General features: G+C 41.9%; 1 protein-coding gene across 1 annotated transcript in view; it reads left to right on the forward strand.

The window, feature by feature from the left end:
- Positions 1-18,505, forward strand: part of SND1 (staphylococcal nuclease and tudor domain containing 1) — a 414,504-nt gene that overhangs the window by 226,577 nt on the left and 169,422 nt on the right. The window contains exon 14 of the mRNA XM_059171771.1: positions 14,422-14,494. Coding sequence (XP_059027754.1) covers positions 14,422-14,494 — 73 coding nt within the window. The remainder of the gene's footprint in view (positions 1-14,421; positions 14,495-18,505) is intronic.

Raw genomic sequence — 18,505 nt, forward strand, 5'->3', positions numbered from 1 at the left:
GTGTGTACACACACATACACACCACTTCTTTATCTATTCATCAAGTGGACACTTGGGCTGTTTCCATAATTTGGCTATTGTAGATAATGCTGTTGTAAATACTGGGTGCATGTATCTCTTCGAATTAGTATTTTTTCTTTGGGTAAATACTAGTAGTGCCATTGCTAGATCATAGGGTAATTCTATTTTTAACCTTTTGGGAGACCTCCGAACCGTTTTCTTTCCCTTTTTTTTTTTTTTTTAAGATTTTATTTATGTATTTATTTATTTATCAGAGAGAGAAAGAGTAAGCACAAGCAGGGGGAGCCACAGGCAGAGGGAGATACAGGCTCCCTGCTGAGCAAGAAGCCTAATGTGGGACTTGATCCCAGGACCCTGGGATCATGACCTTAGCCAAGGGCAGATGCTTAACCAACTGAACCACCCAGCAGGTGTCCCTCCATGCTGTTTTCCTGAGTGATCTACCAGTGTGTATTCCCACCAACAATGCAAGAGGGTTCCTCTTTCTCCACATTCTCACCAACACCTGTTGTTTCTTATGTTGATTTTAGCCATTCTAACAGGTGCAAAGTGATATCTCATTATAGTTTTGATTTACATTTCCCTGATGATCAGTGATGTTGAACATCTTTTCGTATGTCTGTTGGCCATGTATATGTCTTCTTCAGAAAAAAAAATGTTTGTTATTTCTGCCCAGTTTTTAGTTAGAGTATTTGTTTTTTGGGTGTTGAGGATAGTGAAATTTCTAACTTTGAGGTTTTAGGAAGAAAACAACCTTTTTAGCACTCATTTTAAGCAGAATCAATGTAACAGCATGCTTGTCTATTAAAGCTGTGAGCAGCCTAGAGGTAATTGTGTTGAGCCATTGCCTTCAGACTGGTGGTAGAAAAACTGGCTTCAGGGTCACTGCACTATTGTGGGTTGAGTAAACAGAGAGGAATTAACCACTTCCCCAAGCCTGTGAGGCATTGTCATAGGGCAGTACAGATCTCATAAAGAAGTGGGGGAAATGGCCAGCATGACCTGCAAGTCTTCCTTTAGACAGTATTGTTAGCTGCAGAATGGCAGCCCAGAACCCTCTTTAGATAAAATCCCCCAACAAGGCTAATGAAGATCCGAGAAAGACTGGAACACCCGCCATATGGGAATGGTGGTTCTGTGGCCATTAAAACATGTTTTCAGTTCAGAAGGTACTCTCCCCCCATTTTAAGTGGTGGAATTGATCTCGCTTGAAGCCCGCCTATTTGGGGCAATCTGCTTTTAGTTTGCTTTCTTTCACTTTGAAGCTCTCCATTCCCCATGACATACTCCTCATGTTCCCTTAGCATTCTTACTTGGTTCTGTCACATTATAGCATGTCAAAGATCGTTTTACATGCTTCTGCTGCCCCTTATCCTGCCTGTCTGTTGAATATTATTTGAGTTTAGGGTTGTTTTCCCCTAGCTAGATCAGCTGCTTTTTCCAGTTGAACTCTGCCTTGTAATTTTATGCCCCTGTCGGTGCGGTTCCTCTACCTCCCAGCTTAGTGTCCTCTGCAGATCTCATTAGCGAGTTGTTTACTCCTTTCCTGGGCCCTGAATAGAACCCCTAACCAAGAATGGCTTTGGTGTTGACCCCAAGTCTCTCACTGCATGGACTGTCACTTAACTATCTTTTGATTATCATTCTTCAGCTACTTTTTAATCTTCGGTGATTGTGTACTGAACCAAGCCAATTTGAATTAATTTCCCAAGTACAATTTCTTGAGGTGCTGTATCTAATGCATTAGCAAAGGCCAAATTAATAACATCTGCTATATTCATATCAGTCTTTCACCCTGGAACTCGTTAGGTAAATAATATGTGGGTGAGGGTAACGTAGGGAGGCTGGCACTTTCTTCAGCCCTTCCACATAGGAGTGTTGATTCCCACAGCTTGCTCTGTCCCTGGCCTCTAGAATCCTGCACTTTTTCCCTCTGGTTATCACTAGCGATACCAGCACTGGTGCACATTGCTCTTCCAGTGACTTTGCTTGGCCATTAATCCTTCTAGAGCAACATTGTAAGCTTTGGGGAAAGGGCAGCCTGTAAATGCAGCTGACTTTGTGGGTCAGGGCAGTTGCCTGCCCAGGAGTTGACAAGCTTTCTCGGGGCTCAGTGGCCACTGCTTCCCTCGCAGGGGGCTGTGTTCTCCGCACTCCTCAGACCATAGGACCAGAGCTCCAGGAGTGATGTGTAATGCGCTCACTGGGAAGCCAGGAGAGAGACAGGGAGGAAGGGCCCCAGTTTGAAGTTCGCCTGCTACTCCCGAGTGTCTCCACCTGCCATCCAGAAGCAAGCTGCGACCACCTCTGCAGCTCTGATCAGTGTGCTGACCCTTCAAGGCCCCTTCATTCACGTGCCTTTCTCCTTTTGGGAAACCTTCATTATACCTCCAGGAGCTGACATATTTAGAGGAAAGCACATCTTTTTTTGTTGGAAGGATAAATAAACCCCTAATTCCCAGTAGGTGCCTTCCTTTCCGATTCAGTTGTCTGTCATCAGCTGCCTCCTCCCTCATTACCTTGTGTCCCGGCAAGATAAGGTTTTGTCTTTTTTTTTTTTTGGCATTTTTGCTGGTACTCTCACACCTTGTTTGTCTCATGGGCTCCATTGAAAAGCCCTTGATTTTGTCCCAGGCTTCTGAGAGTTCCAGTGTGTGTATATCGTGTTTTTAGTGGGGGGAAAACAAAAAAAAAGGTCTACATGCAGCTGACCTACCCTTTGTGTTGTCACTCCTGAACTCGGTTCCCTCTTTTAGGGGCCTCATACGCACTTCTTTAGGAGTCTGACAGATCATGTCTTTCCTGCACCACCCTAATTTTTCATCCCCATATAGACTTTCCAGCATTTTCCGTTTTTGTTTTATTGCAATATTTCTGAGGCATTTCTAAGATACTGAGTCATTATTGGGAACTTTCGTATCTTCTCTCATACTCTAGCCTGTGTATTTGGCATAAAACTTTCAGTTTAATTTTAAGTAGGCCAGAATATGAATTTCCTTAGCATTCTAAGAGGTCTTCCAAGTGGGGTTTTGTTGGGCTTGCTGTGGGCACTGAGGAAGAGCTGGTAATGCTTGGAGCCAGATCAAAGCCTGGCCGTGTGCCTTGTTTTCCTTGGACATCCAGACCCAGGGGATATCATCTGTGTGCATTCTCCTGAAGCTACCAGTAACTTGATTTTAAAATGTAATATTTTAAAATTTCTTAGAAACTGTTAGAATCTGTGGCTTGTTGCAGGAAAACACAGAAGTTGTGTTAGCTCAGTGTTGGGGCTTGATTCCTTTAAGGCACCTCTTAATTCTAAGACTTTGTCTTTTCAACATAAGGATGTATATAGTCAGAAAAGAAATTGATGCCCCAGCTTGACTGTGGGAAAGCAATTGCATCGAACAATCTAGTGTCTGAGCAGATTTAAATGAATTTAGATTCATTCTGGACATATATAATGAGGTAAGGGTTATCTCATGAGAAGAGAAAAGGGCAGACTCTCCCTTATCTTTTTGTGTGGATCCACTTTCTAACCAGGCACACCGCAGATTCAGAAAACTGGTAGTGTCCTGCATCTTTGAAAGGCAAGCAGAAGTCTTTCCCCATCTCAGCTCTGCCTGGGGCTCCCTGTCTTTCCGGGCTCCACAGGGATGTGTGTTCCTCATGAAACAAACCTTGCAACATCTCCTTTCTTTAAAAACAAACAACTAGTGCTCCTGCCTTGCTGACCTATGTACCTCTAATCTCCAAACCCATAAACACCAGTCCTTGATTAAAATCCTATCAGATGTCTCTTGCTTTTACCTACTTGGGCAGGCATCTCTCTGCTGGAACCTCTAGGAAATCTGTGCAGGCTTTGATGGGGAGGCTAGAACTTGCTCTTTCCTAGGCAGATATCAGTACTCATTATTAAGAGGGAAACTGAAGTAACATTCTCTCTTGGTGATGTAGTTGTTGGGGGCCAAGGTGGGCTTACCATTTCCATGCATTTGTAGCAGTGAATTGTAAGTGTATTTTGCATTTCCACTGAAATGCTTTCAGTACCACTGGGAAAGAAGTGCTTTTGGTCTCCTACTCTTCGTGTAGCCAGAGCAGCTCCACTTTTTTCTGATTTGTAGATATTTTTCCACAAGATTTCAGTAGGTGAAAAAAAAATCGTTTAAAGCTGTTTCTTCAAAAAAATACAGAACTTTTGGATAAGGTCCCTCCTCTCTGTATCTTTAATTGTCATTTGTAATACTGGTTATGAACCAAATGTGAAGACTTCCTCACCAGCACTTTCCATTGCTAAGTTAAGGGATTCTCAAATGGAAGAGCTCAGCACTACTGGTTTGACTATTGGTTCTGATTTGTTAAATGTCTTAATAAAAAGCAAGTTTCATCGGTGTATACCTATGCAGGGAGGAAACGGGGATTTGAACGTGAGTATGTGTTTTGAAAATTTAAAACTAATATATCTTATCACAGTGTATAGATTACATGAGTTAACTGGTTCTCTAAGAAAACAGACATTCCTCTTCTGGGAATAGTTGTTGAAGGCAGGTTTATCTTGCATGTGATGGCTTTGCATTCATTTCTTTTCTCCATTCTCATTTTCTTGAGTGTATCCTGGGTCCCAGACATTGGGGATAATAGTAATGAAGAAAAAAGATAATAGACTCAAGCCTTACAAAGCATGTAATCTCAGAGGGACCGACATTAAATAATTTTAATAGTACCTCTGGAAATTGTGATTTTTTCCCTATTTCTTCGCTTTTCCTCCTGTTTTCTTACCCCCCTCCTCCTTTTTCCCTTTCCATTATTAACACTGCCTGCCTTACATCTTTTTTTATCCCGTCTCTCATTTCTATTAAATTTTCCCATGAGAGCATTTCCCTGAAATTCATCTCTTCTATCCGGCCTCTGTTCTTATCTTCTCAATAGTTTAATGGTACAGCTTTAAATTAACCAAGATTTCTCACTTTCAGTCTAATGACCTCAAGTGAAATTTCTCTTTGAGTAAAACTAAGTCCTACTGAATATTTTGAAAAACAGCTTTGATTGGAAGTTTTCCTCTTTCCTTTACTGTTCAGTTGTAGAATTCTGTAACCCTGGGGTGCTGTTGGGTTTTTAACCCCAGTGTGCTGGAAAGCTGGCACTGGGTGAATGGTCTTCTGCCCTCTCAGCTGCATCACATCATGCCAGCACAGGTTGGAGGCCAGCACAGAAAAAGGAAGCTGTTCTTTCTCTTCAGTATCCTCATGGCTTCCTCTCCTTTTTAACCCTGAAAGTGTACACCCCGCTACATTTTGGGTTTGTAGTTATGTGTCGTGGTCATGAGGTTGTTAATGGGATTCAGCACATGTCAGTAGGGCAGGGCAAGGGGGGGGGTTCACTCTTGAGCAGTAGGGTAGATCAGCTATTGCAAGTGGATGTGATAACAGGAAAATGCATTAAAAGAGCTGGTGTGGGGAAGTGATTTGACGATACAGCTGAATGTGGGGAAATTTAGCTTTTCCCTTTCTTCAGAAAAGATGATGCACTCAACATCCAAATAGCAGTAATCAATCTGCATTTAAAGCAACACAAATGGCCACTTCTGGAGAGCTGCATGTCTCCGGTTCCAGATAGTTTTCTCCTTCAGGGTATTAAGAGGATCTGCTCACTCTCTTTATCCTATCCTTCTCTTCCCTCCCTACTCCCATTCCTTCTAGTAGAACTCAGGCTATGAGATGTATCTTGATTACCAGTGTGAGGGTTTGGGGTACAGATGGAGCCCATTAGGTTTTTCTACTAAGTTGTACACAGAGCCATGGGTGGTTTACAGGTCCTGGTCAAATAATGAACTCGTGATAAATCTTCCTCGCCCAATCTTTTCTGTAATCGTTGGTCTGCTCTGGTTATATTCATTCAGATCTAGAGTTAGCCTTCCAGATCATCTGGTTTGTCTGCATATACCACAGAGCAGTTTATCCTCCTCACTGTTCTCTTGGCTAAGAAGCACTGCTTTCTTAACACCACGCCTGAATATTTGGTTTCAAAATTTTTTCAAATGTATTTTAAAATAACATTTGAAGATAATCATACTGGAAATGTAATTTTAATCCAAAATGAATTGTAACAGCAAAGTGAGAACACTTGATCTTGACCATAGTCTCTTTTAAACATCTTACAAGTTGACTCCCTAAACCATTGGTTCTCAAAAGTATGATCCTCCAATCAGCGATGTCATTGTTACTTGGGAACTTGTTAGAAATATAAACCCACAGCCCCCCGGCCCCCCACTGCCCCCCACCTGAGACCTACTGAATCAGAAGCCCTGGAGTTGAATCATGTCAATCTCTTTTAACACATACTTCAAGTAATTTTGATACACACTAAAATTTGAGAACCACTGCCCAGCTCCTGACCACTGTAAAACGAATCGAAATAGGTATCCTTTTATGGAAGATTAATAATCTTTATTATAATTGGAATTAAGATCATGGTTCTAAGAAATAGAGAACAAGCCAGGGAACGGAGAACCTTTGGATTTCTTTGACTTTGCTACCTAGTAGGGCTTTCCCCGTGATCACAGCCATGCTTGTTTCCCACCAAGGCAATTGAATAGCTGCTTCTTCCCGTTGACTCTTGTCTCTCTGTCCTTCCTCATACTTGTCATTCATGGCTCCTAAGTTTGATTCCTTCTGAGTAGCCTCCACCAGCTTTTGGCTAATTTAATATGAAGTCATCTTGAGGGTTGCTGTGCTTACTTGATTTGGCTCATCTGCAATGTCAGGTGGTTGAGTGGGTTGGAGAGCTGAGTCTCTATTACTGACATCCCTATCCTACTTTTTTTCTAATCCTTCGAAGTCTCTCAGGATGACTGTAGTTCAAATAATTAATCACTGATACATCGATGTGCAGAATTTTATAGCTGCTTGTGAAGAGGAAATCCTCTTCATAGCTTTCTTTCATTTGCAGGATTCTTTGCATCTAAATTTCTTATAAACTCTCTCATGCACTTCTGTTTTATCCTAAGCTGCCCTTGACTCTCCCCCTCCAGCTTTGGGCACAGAAGTTGAGAAGGATTATTTCCCATTCCTCTTGCTTTTGCATCAAGTTCAAAGAGGTAAATCTCTAGTGGAATGGCAATGAATCTTTTCTAGTAGGTCCCCGTAAATGTAGCTCACATTGGAAAAACCATTTTCTAAACAGTGAGTCTGCTGCTTTTCACTCAGTCAAAAGATACATTAAAACTTTCTCTTATTTGTTCATATTCCAGTGACAAATATTTCATCAGGTGCATTGGGGATAAAAACAAACACATGGTTTCATGGGGATTTGGATGAGCAATTAAATCATTACAAATATAGTTTGTAAGAGTAGAGATATATGTAGGTATCTTGATGCATAGGGAAGAAGCACCTAAATCACAGCCTGATCCCCTGAGTCCATGAGGCAAGGCACATTTTGCTGGTTCATCTTAGAAAAGGGAGACAGAAACCGGAATCAGTGTGCATTGTCCTATGACACAGCAGTTCCACTTTTCTGAATTTATCCTAAGGAGTAATTAGGGAAGCATCCAACAGTTTATTTAAAAGTTATTCCTCATGGCATTATTTATAATAGTATTCTGTTCACATCAACTTCTAGCGGTAAGTGATTGATCAAGTTACGGAGCTTGCATCCATGTGATGGATTTATCTTCAGCTATTAGAATGATGTAAAAATTAATAACATAAGGAAGCATTCATTTAATTATCATTGCTAGCAGAAAAAAAGATACTACAGAACTATTCCGCAGTTTTCTTAAAGTATAGGTGGACGGCTGTATGTGTATAAGTGCTTAGAAATTCTGTTAGTGAGGCTTCGGAATAAAATCATGGGTCATTGTTTCACCACTATTTCTTCTTCTTTTTTTAAAATTTTATTTATTTGAGAGAGAGAGAGAGAGATTGAGAGAACGAGTAGGAGGAGGGGCAGAAAGAGAAGCAGACTCCTTGCAGAGCAGGGAGCCCGACATGTAACTCCATCCCAGGACTCTGGGATCATAACCTGAGCCGAAGACAGATGCTTAACCAACCATGCCACCCAGGCATGTGTTTTTTGTTGTTGTTTTTGCTTTTTTTTTTTTTTTTTTCTGATGACCATGTATTGTCTTTGTGTTCAAAACATGGATAATTATAAAAAACAAGGTCATTGGGGCTATCGTTGCTTCCGATCTCACCTTTCTTGAGGCCTTGTCCTCTCAAAAAGGCTTTAGACTACACAGCAATGATAGTCCTTTGGTCCTAATCTGGGCCAGTGAAGTTTACTTGTGTTTCCCATCAATCTAGCAGTGGGGTACTTCTTTCCTAGTAGTTGTCTGCCACAGAGCTCACAATCTGTCCTGCCCTCCCCCCCACATTCACCCTTTCCTAAACACTGCTGATGTGTTGTCACACCTGGCACAATAGCACGTGTCTTAGTTTCTTATATTAGTTTTAGATGGGATGATGGCTTAGGGTTCTTTGTTAATTTGCTTTATTGCCTCATAATACCTATCTGACTCATTAGTCCACCTACCTTCCCTTGACCGTAGGATTCACTTTTCTCATTTCCAGTCCATGTACTCTCCATCTTTTCTGTCTTCCTTATCAGTAATTCTGATTTCATTGAAAATCCAGCTGCACAATCTTAGCATCCCCATCTACCATTGTGCACCTGTGCCTGCTCTGTATCTGACTTTCTGAGCATCGGGACCCTATTGCTTCCTCCAGCTGCCAAGGAACCGGTAGAAGGGCCGAAGGGATTGCTTATTGCTGCTGTGTTTCATTGATATCTATATTTGGTTCATGCTGAAACACTGTATTCATCAATGTGACCTGAAACACAATGAGAGGTGCTTTAGAAGTTTAGCAAGTTATTTACTCTTTATTCTGTTTTTTAACCTTTTCTTTTGTTTTCCTTTCCCCTCAGTCATCTATCCTGTGCTGTCTAGTAGGAGTTCCATATTATCCTGCCACTTTGTTCTGTTTTGTTGTTTATTTCATTGGTGGTCAAAGCTTTGCCCCCACTCACTGCCATTCCTGTTGTTGCCCATCTCCTTTAGTCCTTAACGTATGTCTACTTCTGCTCAGAGGCCAGGCTCTATGCTCCTCTGCTTTGCACCATCCCAAATAGCAAAACCAAGGTGCCTAAGAACTGGAGCATAGATCATGAAACTGTATCCAAGAGAGCCAGCAAGGGTGTCAGGATGGCCGAATGGTCTAAGGCGCCAGACTCAAGCTCCGCTTCCAAGAGAGCCAGCAAGCCCCACTCTCCTGTGCTGCAGACACTTGGGCATTACCCGTGTCTCCAGTCGGAAGTATTTTCAGCATTCCGCATTAGTCTGTCTCGTCATTTGCCCAACTTTACTTGGCATACCATTATCGAACCAGATGACCCTGAGTTATAGAACTTAGGTGAACATAGCTTCTGTGTTAAACACCATAATAAATATTAAGGACAGAATCCTAACCCTCAAAGACTCTACCTATAAGAAATAAAGAGTAACATGTAGTGAACTTTGAAAGTAGTGCATTACATTTCATAATTGCCTGCTGAACTGAATGATACACAAACACTGACATATAGGTGAAAGAAAATGATTATATATATGAGAATATGATTTTGCTATCATTTCAAAGTATAGTTCATAGAGACGTCCAGCATACAAACTGCAGTCTACCTATGACCCCAGGTTAAGTATTCCTGAAATGATCACTGATATGATTGTGGTGAGGTTGTTGCTGTGGATACACTATGACTCTTTTCATTCTATAGTTTGCACCGGGCTAGGCACCTGTAATGAATAACTTACGCAGAGGTCACATGGAGACAGTGGGCCTAGTTGGATTGAAAGGAGCAATATGGAAATTATGTGAGGACATAAATTGGAACCATATGGTAGAGGCCCATGAAAACCAAGCATTGTATATTTCACTTGATGTCACAGGCTGATGGTCTTTGTTTTGGGTATAAAAGTAGGTCAACAAAATAACAGATTTTTATGGATAAGTCATGCAACAGCATGTGCAGTGTCAAATCAACGTGATGTGCAGTATCAAAAGGGATTGAGTGAGTTTAATTAAAAACTTCCTGATGTTATCTTGAAATAACCTGGGGAGGGCCTGGCCCAGTAGAGTTACCAGAAGGCCACATGAATACAGTTAGGAAGGGAGAAAATATTGGATGTAGGTGATGAAACAGAAGCAATTAAGGGACATTTTGGTTCCTAGATACAAGAAAGTATTGTTAAGTGGAAATTGTGGATTCAGGATCTCCGACCTCAGCTCTACATCCTCCCTTGCCTCTCACCCCGTATGCAACTTCTGCTTTCCATCACTTGGCTTTCTTTAGATCTCTTTAGTGTATGAAAGTAGTTCTTATGAAACCCTGTTGGAAGCTCCTATTCCCCCCCAAAATTCCCATGGGTGATTCTGTCATTTTAGGGTAGTTTATAGATAACTCCCAGGATCCCAAGTGTGAAGCTCACCTACATCCCCAGGGTAAGAATTCCTGATCACTGTTCTATGATTGGGCCAGGTTGGATCTAACTATAAAGCCTTAGGCTTTCTTTGTAATCGCTCAAAAGTAAATATTGAGAATAACAATTTACCATCACTGAATTGGATTTAAGACCGTGGCCTAAAATATAATAATAAAAATTGAAAGATAAATCTAAAAAAAAGACTACGGTATGTTCATTGGCACAAGATGAACTGTTGTACATTAATGGTGCCTTGGAGAAGCTTGGTCCTTAGGTTTTACTGCCTGAGCAAGGGACCTTAAATCCTTAGAGCAAACTCTATTCCTTGGCATTGAGAATGCAAAGATTCTAGTCCTGTGGTGTTGAGGCAGTGGAGGTAATCTCGCGTAAACAGTGTTCTTACCTGTCTTTGCAAAGTTCATGTTTTAACTTCAATTGGGGAGACAGTAGCATTCCATACATGACAGTTTCAAACTTTAAAGAGAGAAAAGTGTTTTCCAGTGATTGGAATGGTATTCCTTTCCCACACAGTGGCTTCTAGATGCTTCTAGAAGTAACGTAGAAAGCTGAGTTTTTATCCTTCTTCTGCCCTGTTACCCCTTTGTGTATTTAGGTGGACATATACTCACTTTTCCTGTCTGGTGGTGATTTCGGTCCATTATTGACACCTCTTGACTTTGCCATCTTTACACAGCTGCTTCCTGGAGACGAAAGCTTCTGAGAGAAGCAGGCTGTGTTCTGCCCCACTGCTTCCTTTCTCCTGGCTGGCCTGAGCACCAGCCTGCTTTTGTGAGAAAGCAGCTATTAAGCAGACACAGCAGGAGAAGTTTAGAAGTCAGGAGTTTCATTCCTTGCCTAATGAAAAAGGATGTTGAGCTGTGGTTGCAGCCTGCAGGGAGGGGAGGGAGTGTGGGGAGGGGGGGTCAGGTATTTGCTCTGTGGTGCGGGTGTCAGTGGAAGCACACTGCTACCTGACTGGCCTCCCAGGCCTCCCAGCTTCCCAAACCCAGGGAAACATGGTTACATAAAATGCAGGGGCCCCCACTGAGAAGTAGTGACAAAGCAGCAGACTTTGGATCTCCACTTTATTTACCATTTATACAACAGTTAGTAGGCAGTCATGTTACATATCCTTAGAGTCCTGGAACAAGATGTATATTCTATTTCCTTTGGCAAAGAACGACAGCAAGCCTGCCACTCTTGGTGCTCGCTCCTTTCCTCTTCGAGCTAAATGCATGGATTTCTATACTGGGTACTTCCCCCAGATACTCTCTTGAGAAGAAGCTGTTGCTGTGGCATCAGCCTTGCTTCAGGCCGAGGGAGGTTTTTCGGAGATGCCTCCCAGGTCATTTCTGCAGCAGTTTGGGAACCACAGCCAAAGCAACCTCAGCACAGGGAAGGAGACCCACGCTGAATTAGACCGTGTAGCCAATTTCTCAGAGAACCCTCATACCCAGCCGCTGGGGTCCGGTGTACCACTTAGCCTTTAGAGCACTTCCTAGGTGGACATTATTTTATGTAGTGTGTATAAATTATTCTTTCAATTTTTTCTGTTTTCTTAAGAACAGTGAGAACTGTTCATCTGCTTAGATATTGTGATAATAAAATACTTCTTTCTTGCTGCTTCTTGAATGTGTCTGAAATTGATCTAATTTATCAGTCCTAAGTATGAAAAGATAAAGTGTTTGAAGGTTTTTCCAAATTTAATGCCTATATGCAAATAAATAACTGATAAAGTATCCTTTTTAGAAACAAGGTAGAGCATGAAGAAGTTTTTCTTTTTCTCAAAAAATTTTTATTAAGGCTTAATTCTAAAGAATTTTGGTTTTTAATTCATGTTTTCTGGTTTTAGGGTATTATTTTTTCTCCCTTAAGCATGCTTAATCTTGGCTAAGTCTTGGATTTCTGCTCTGGGCACAGAGCTGCTTTGGGGTCACTAAAAGAAAGCAGAATTTTAGTTTATCACCTCGCTGCGTTTGCCTCAAGAACCTTTGTTTTCTGACTTACTGCTCAGGGCCTGTTCTTTTTTCCCTGTAGTTTATGAGATGCTCTCCAGGTCCCAGGAAAGGCCACAAGTTCAGCAGTGCTGTCACATGAACCCATCTGTTTATAGGGCAGGTCCGTTTATTTTGGTTGTCCTTGTTGTTAGAAGAAGATAAGGTTGTAGGCATTTCAGGTCCCCAGAGGACCTGCAGGAGGCTTAGCAGGCCTCGCCTTGGAGGAAGGTAAGTTACAGTCAGGGCCGCTCACCTCACAGAGGCTTCTTGTTCTCAAGGCTGCTCCTTCGAGTTTATGGTAGCAAAATGAGGAGAGCCTGTTGGTGGCACAGGATGTAGGCCTGGCCAGGGTAGAAGAGTCAGGTCTGTTGCGGGCTTCCACCCATTGGTTTTCCATAGAAGTCATCTTTCCATCCTCTGCCATTAGTTTGTAAATGCCAAGGTAATAGCAGCATACCGTGAGAACTAGCCCTAGTCTCTGATTTTTAACACATTCCCTGAATAATAAATCAGTGGACTAAATTGTAAATGGAGAATTCTGACCCACTTGCAATTTCTAAGGCTAAAGGCCTTGATTTGAATTCGGGAAGAACCATGGGAATTCAAGAAATTCTGAACTGCTTTATCAGTTAGCAGCGCAGATCAGAGTGACTGTTTGGCTTTGTTTTTCTTATTAAACATCCGTACTTTCATTTCTTACCCTTGTCATGGAATAGAAAGTAGACAGTAAATTATTGCTGAATAGAAAGTGTTTCAGATTAGTTGAGTGAGAGATATCCCAAGCATATAAGAAGGAGGACTGTAACACTTTGCACTGGTACAGTCCATTTGGTATACCACTCCATTTGGTATATGTGAGTTTGATTTAGAAAGTTAGGACCTGAAAGTAAGCCCTGCAGAGTAGTGGCCTCTACTTCTGACCATTAATAAGTAAGAGCATGAGCGGGCTATGGTAGAAGTGTGGCTACTGCTGTGAGGTGTGAGGGTCCAACATACTGGTCCTGGTCTGGGCAATTTTCTTTACATTTTGTCTGGAATTCAGAAACTCTCCAAAGCCTAGACAGGAGAGTGGGTACACCCCTGAATCTCTGTTTTTCATTCTCTAAACTCAAATATGTTCCTTGCTTTGGTCTGCAGTGTGGCGGCACATGGGAAGGTCTTACCTTGCGGTGTAGTGACTTGGTGAATTACCGATCAGTTGTATTCTCCTGTCCTTTATTGTTAGGGGAGTGATCACACGCACTGATGCTGCTTCGACTTCCCGAAGCTACCACTTAGGGGATTAGGAGATAAAAGATGGGAGACTGGAGCAAACCAACCAGTGATCAGATGTGTGACAGAGTTCCCCCAAATCCCTTGCTAAATCCACTGTGGCTATAACCTGAAACTGATTTAAAATGAAGCTTAATGTCAGTTACGTGGTTTTTGCTAATTTTTTCCCCACTCTTAAAAATGACTTTTCCGTATAGTGTTTCTTCATTCAGGACAACTTATCTTTTTACCTAGGAGGAACTTATTTCCATTAGAATTGGAACACTAGCTGCATATTTTGCATTTAAAATGTTTCATGTGATTAAAAGCAGAAAAGAAACATTATTACTTCTGTTTCTTAGGAGTGTGCTCTTCCAACTGATTCTTCTTTTGTGCTTGGAACAATGCCTTTAATTTGGAAACAAGTTCTGGAGCTCTCTCTGATTACCAGGCACACTGTTAGCTGAAACTAGCAGCCAAGTACTCAGTCCTGGGCTTAGAAGAACAGGCTTGTCTTCTCCCCTCTATCGAATGCTCCTGCAGAGACTGGCTACTCAGAAGTGTGCAGTGTGACTTGTGTAATGACAGTGTGACTTGTGCAATTTGAACGACCTCTCTTCTCACCCCTTTCCCATCCTCCCACCCCTTCCTAATGTGATTTGTATATTAATTAGGTTTTTTCTTCTTCCTTTACAGAGCTATTAAGAATGGCAAAGGATTGCACAGCAAGAAGGAAGTGCCTATCCACCGTGTCGCAGACATATCTGGGGTGAGTTGTGTCCCTGAATAGAGCTGTGTGGCTCAGAGGTGCCAGGAGCTTGGCTGCTTATTCACCAAAGGACTTAAGCTTATGTGTTTTCTATAACTCGTTTGTTTTCAGACACAGAATGTGAATTTTTCTAGGGCTACTGCTTATACATCTATGGAGATCCTGTTTTATATTCTGAGAAAGCAGAATTCAAACTAGGGCATAAAACCTCCTCCTGTCTCTTCACCTGAACTGTTAACTGTCCTGCTTTTCCATTCTTTCATTATAAGGAGTTAGAGATACTTCTTCCCAATCATAGTAAGAAAAAATTACCTTCTTTTTAAATCCCTGTTTGGTTATCACTGTGATTAGTAAGTCTTAATGGAGAAAGGTCAAATGTAGATTTTAGGACAACCTTAAAAATTAGTGGCTTCTTTTTCCTCAGGTCATCTCTGAGGGAGAGGCATGCACCCACCCTGTGAGCTAATACATACAGAGGATGTAGAGGAATAGAAGGTGCAAATATTTCCGAGCCCCCAAAGGGGTGTGTCCGAATGACAGCTGAGTGCATAGGACTTTACCCATGTATATTTCGGATTTCTTGGCTGAAGACAATACCTGTGTCAGTTAAGAAGGTTTATTCATTTATTCAGCAAGTATTTGAGTGCTTACTGTGCCTGAACTGCTCTAGGCACTAAGAATGTAACAGTGAACCAAACTGATAAAAATTCTTGCATGCAGGTGGGCAGGGGAAGTGACAGTGTTGGGCAGCAGCAATTGCTGCAAAGAGAGACAGAACCAACCAAGGGGAGAGTGAGCCGCCAAGGTGTTGTTTTGATCCCGGGCCCAGAGAAGGCTTGTTGGCTCCTCAGTTTACCCTCTGTTCCTGGGACACACACCATCCATCTCAACTCCATAGTAATTTATGGTTAAGGAGGGGATTCAGGCCATGTGTAAGGGGGACCACATTGCCTTGGGGAGATGACTGAGAAAGGGCTAGTAAATCTTAGCTTTTGGAGATTCAGGGAGCTTGCCTTGGTCACCCAAAAGAAAATGCTTCTATAAACAAAAGCTTCTAGAGCTCAGTCTAGCCCACAGCAGTGACGGATTAGAGTGTATTATCTTCTTGTTATGTTGTGTTCCCAAGCCTAGCTGAGACTTTGCTTATTGTTCCTTGTGATTGCTTATTATAAATGTGTCTGGCCAGCTGTCCCTTGCCCAGGTATAGCGGTACCGTGTTCATTTGAAGCAATGGGATTCTGTTGAGCTTTTCTTACTCTGACCCATCACTTCAGTCTACAGATTAGTGTTCCCTACATTGAGTGGACTTTTGTCAAAAAGTCATGCCTCTGTTTAATGAGTGAGGTACATTGATACACATTCTTTGTAGCTAAGATTCCTCTGAGGCCCAGAAACCTATTGCCAATGGCCCTTGAGCCCCAGGTGACCAAGATGGATGTGCTAGGGCTCCTCGTTAACAGGTGGGACTCCTGGCTTGCTGGCAATAGGCCTGATTTCCCTCTGGTTTACCTTGTCCTGTTATCGTTGACATATGTGATCATTGCTGTGTTTGTCTCCTGTGCAATTATCTACAATATTTTCTTTAATATTCTTTTGTCAAAGATGGTGGAGTAATCAAAGGGCAAGTCTTTGGCTGTTCAACTGGAGGTAGAAGAAAGTTGTAAATAACTGTTTTGGAAAATAAAACATTGATGACTCCACACTGGGGCCAGATGTGCCCATCCAAAAACTTACGTCAAGTCTGCATTCCAGGGCCTTCTAGAGGCTGAATTAAACCTTGGGGATAATGGGATGCCTTTTGGCGTGTGGAGTTTGTGCTTTTGCTCAGACTTCCCATTGCCAGGGAGGGGAAGACCTCAGCAGGTTTTTGAATGGAGGCCCCCTCACCTTGGGGCTGGGCTTCTGGCACCTACCAACCTCGCTTCCTAATGCTCTATTGCTGTCTTTGAATCTCCCACTTACGCCTTGATGTGTTTTGGTGTTGTCTTTTATTCCTTTTTGCAGCAATGATCTTTATGAAACTTATTTTCAATTTTTTTCTTCCTATTTTTCTCTCCTCCTTCCTCAGCTATAGCTCATTTTCATACATTTCTTTATTCTCCTTTCTGTCTTGATTTTGGAGAATTGGTTTGCTCTTCTGGTATTTAAAAATACATGTGAGTTAAATCTCCCTCAGTTATCACATAAATAAACAAGGAAAGCTTGAACAAGTGGGAGAGAGAAAGTGAAAAAGCTGTTCCATTTAAATAGATGTCAGAGTGACCTTGTCTACTTCCATCACACATGATTCAGCTCCTCAGGCTCTCTCTCTTTTTTTTTTTTTTTTTTAAGTGCCCTCTGTAATAGAAGAACTTTGTCTCCCTGCTTCTAACCCCCGCTTCTTTCTGTCACACTGTTGTGTTAAGTATGTGTGTGTTGGGCTCCCTTGTGCCGTTTATGGCTTTTTGGCTTCTTGCAGCATTCTGGCAATGTTACTGTCCAGGGGACAGGTGAGTGTGTGGGATCAGACAGGCAAATCATTTAACAGGCAGATGAAGACCAAACACCCCCAATAAGAACAATGAAATACACACATTCATAATGGATTTATAAAACTTTCTGAGTCTTTTTTCTTTCTTTCTTTCTTCCTTTCTTTCTTTCTTTCTTTCTTTCTTAACTGGGTCTTTCCCCAGTTCATTGTTCCTCCTGTCGGGTGTAGGAAGTGTTTGTTGAGCTGATGGGATATGCAATATGTGGCCAGAATAACTTAGTGTAGACCAGTATTTATGCATAATGCCTCTTGTCATCCCAATATATGTCCTTGGAATAAAAAGAAAAGACATAAGAAGAAAAGAAAAGAGATCACACTTTGGTCTCCTAAACACACTCAAGAAATATGCTATATAGAAGATCTTATGTCGTAGATGTAATTTGTTCTAGGCTTAATGGCCTAGAACAACGTTTAGGGTTTGAGTCTCTTCCCATTGTCCATATCTCCTCTCTTAGGGTTGAGTCTCTTCCCATTGTCCATATCTCTTCAAAGATGATTTCACTGTGTAAAGGTCAAGAGTGCCTTAAAAGGCCTGGTATGGAGCCTTAGCAAGTGTTAAGGCCTGCATGGCTGACTTCTGTGTTAGGAAGGGAGTGTATCCCAGCACAGGAGATAGAGGAAGAGCACCTGCTTTGGGAAGAGAGGGAGAGGCTAGCCTCTGGGCAGTGGAACAGGGAGGCCTTTTCATATACATTCATTGGCTTCCCGGGACTGGACTGGATGTATGGGTTACTCGACATGTGTTTTCGCTTTGTGTTCGGCTCTGCCATTAAAGCCTATAGTACCACGTCCCATATTGTCAGCTTCTGACAGGTTTTGATTTTTCAGAAATGTTGTTAGCTCCCAACTTTTGGGTGGTTCTTTTCTCTGTTGTTTTCTTGTTAACATAGATGATTTTTGCCACTGGTGTCCGCTGAATGTGGTGTTTTCCATAAAGCATTTGTGTGTAACACCGACCGAGTGGACCCCGCCTTTCGAATAGGGGTTTGGTAACCCTGGCTTTTCTGCATCTTCTGCATCTGTTCTCAGGGTAACCACTAAGGAAAAAAGTACTGCCACTCTGGTGATTTGGATCCTGAAGAAGTTAATAATTTCCTTTATTTCTGATTTTTCAAGGTGAAGAGATTGGAATATTTTTAGTACTGGTCATTGTTTGTCTTTTCTATAATCATCTGGTTTCCCTTTAGGCCAGGGTGTTCCTATGAATTTGAAACCAACTAAGATTTTGACAGACTTGGCACTAGATCTGATTTGATTTGGAGGATGGTTCTGTGGTGACTGCTTCACTAAATAGATTCACATTTTTATTCTTAGCGGGGTTTGTTTTTCCTCGATCCAGTCTCCACTCCCTCCCTCACCGGCAAACAAAAGTTGGAATGTGCGTGTCAGTGGAATATAAGGCTGTTTCTTATCTTGGGTTTATTATTGTTTTTGCTGTAGTCTGTTCTGTAATAAATACGATCTCCTGCAGATATAGAATG

This window comes from Mustela lutreola, chromosome 4 (genome assembly GCF_030435805.1).
Source record: "Mustela lutreola isolate mMusLut2 chromosome 4, mMusLut2.pri, whole genome shotgun sequence".
Taxonomy (NCBI): domain Eukaryota; kingdom Metazoa; phylum Chordata; class Mammalia; order Carnivora; family Mustelidae; genus Mustela; species Mustela lutreola.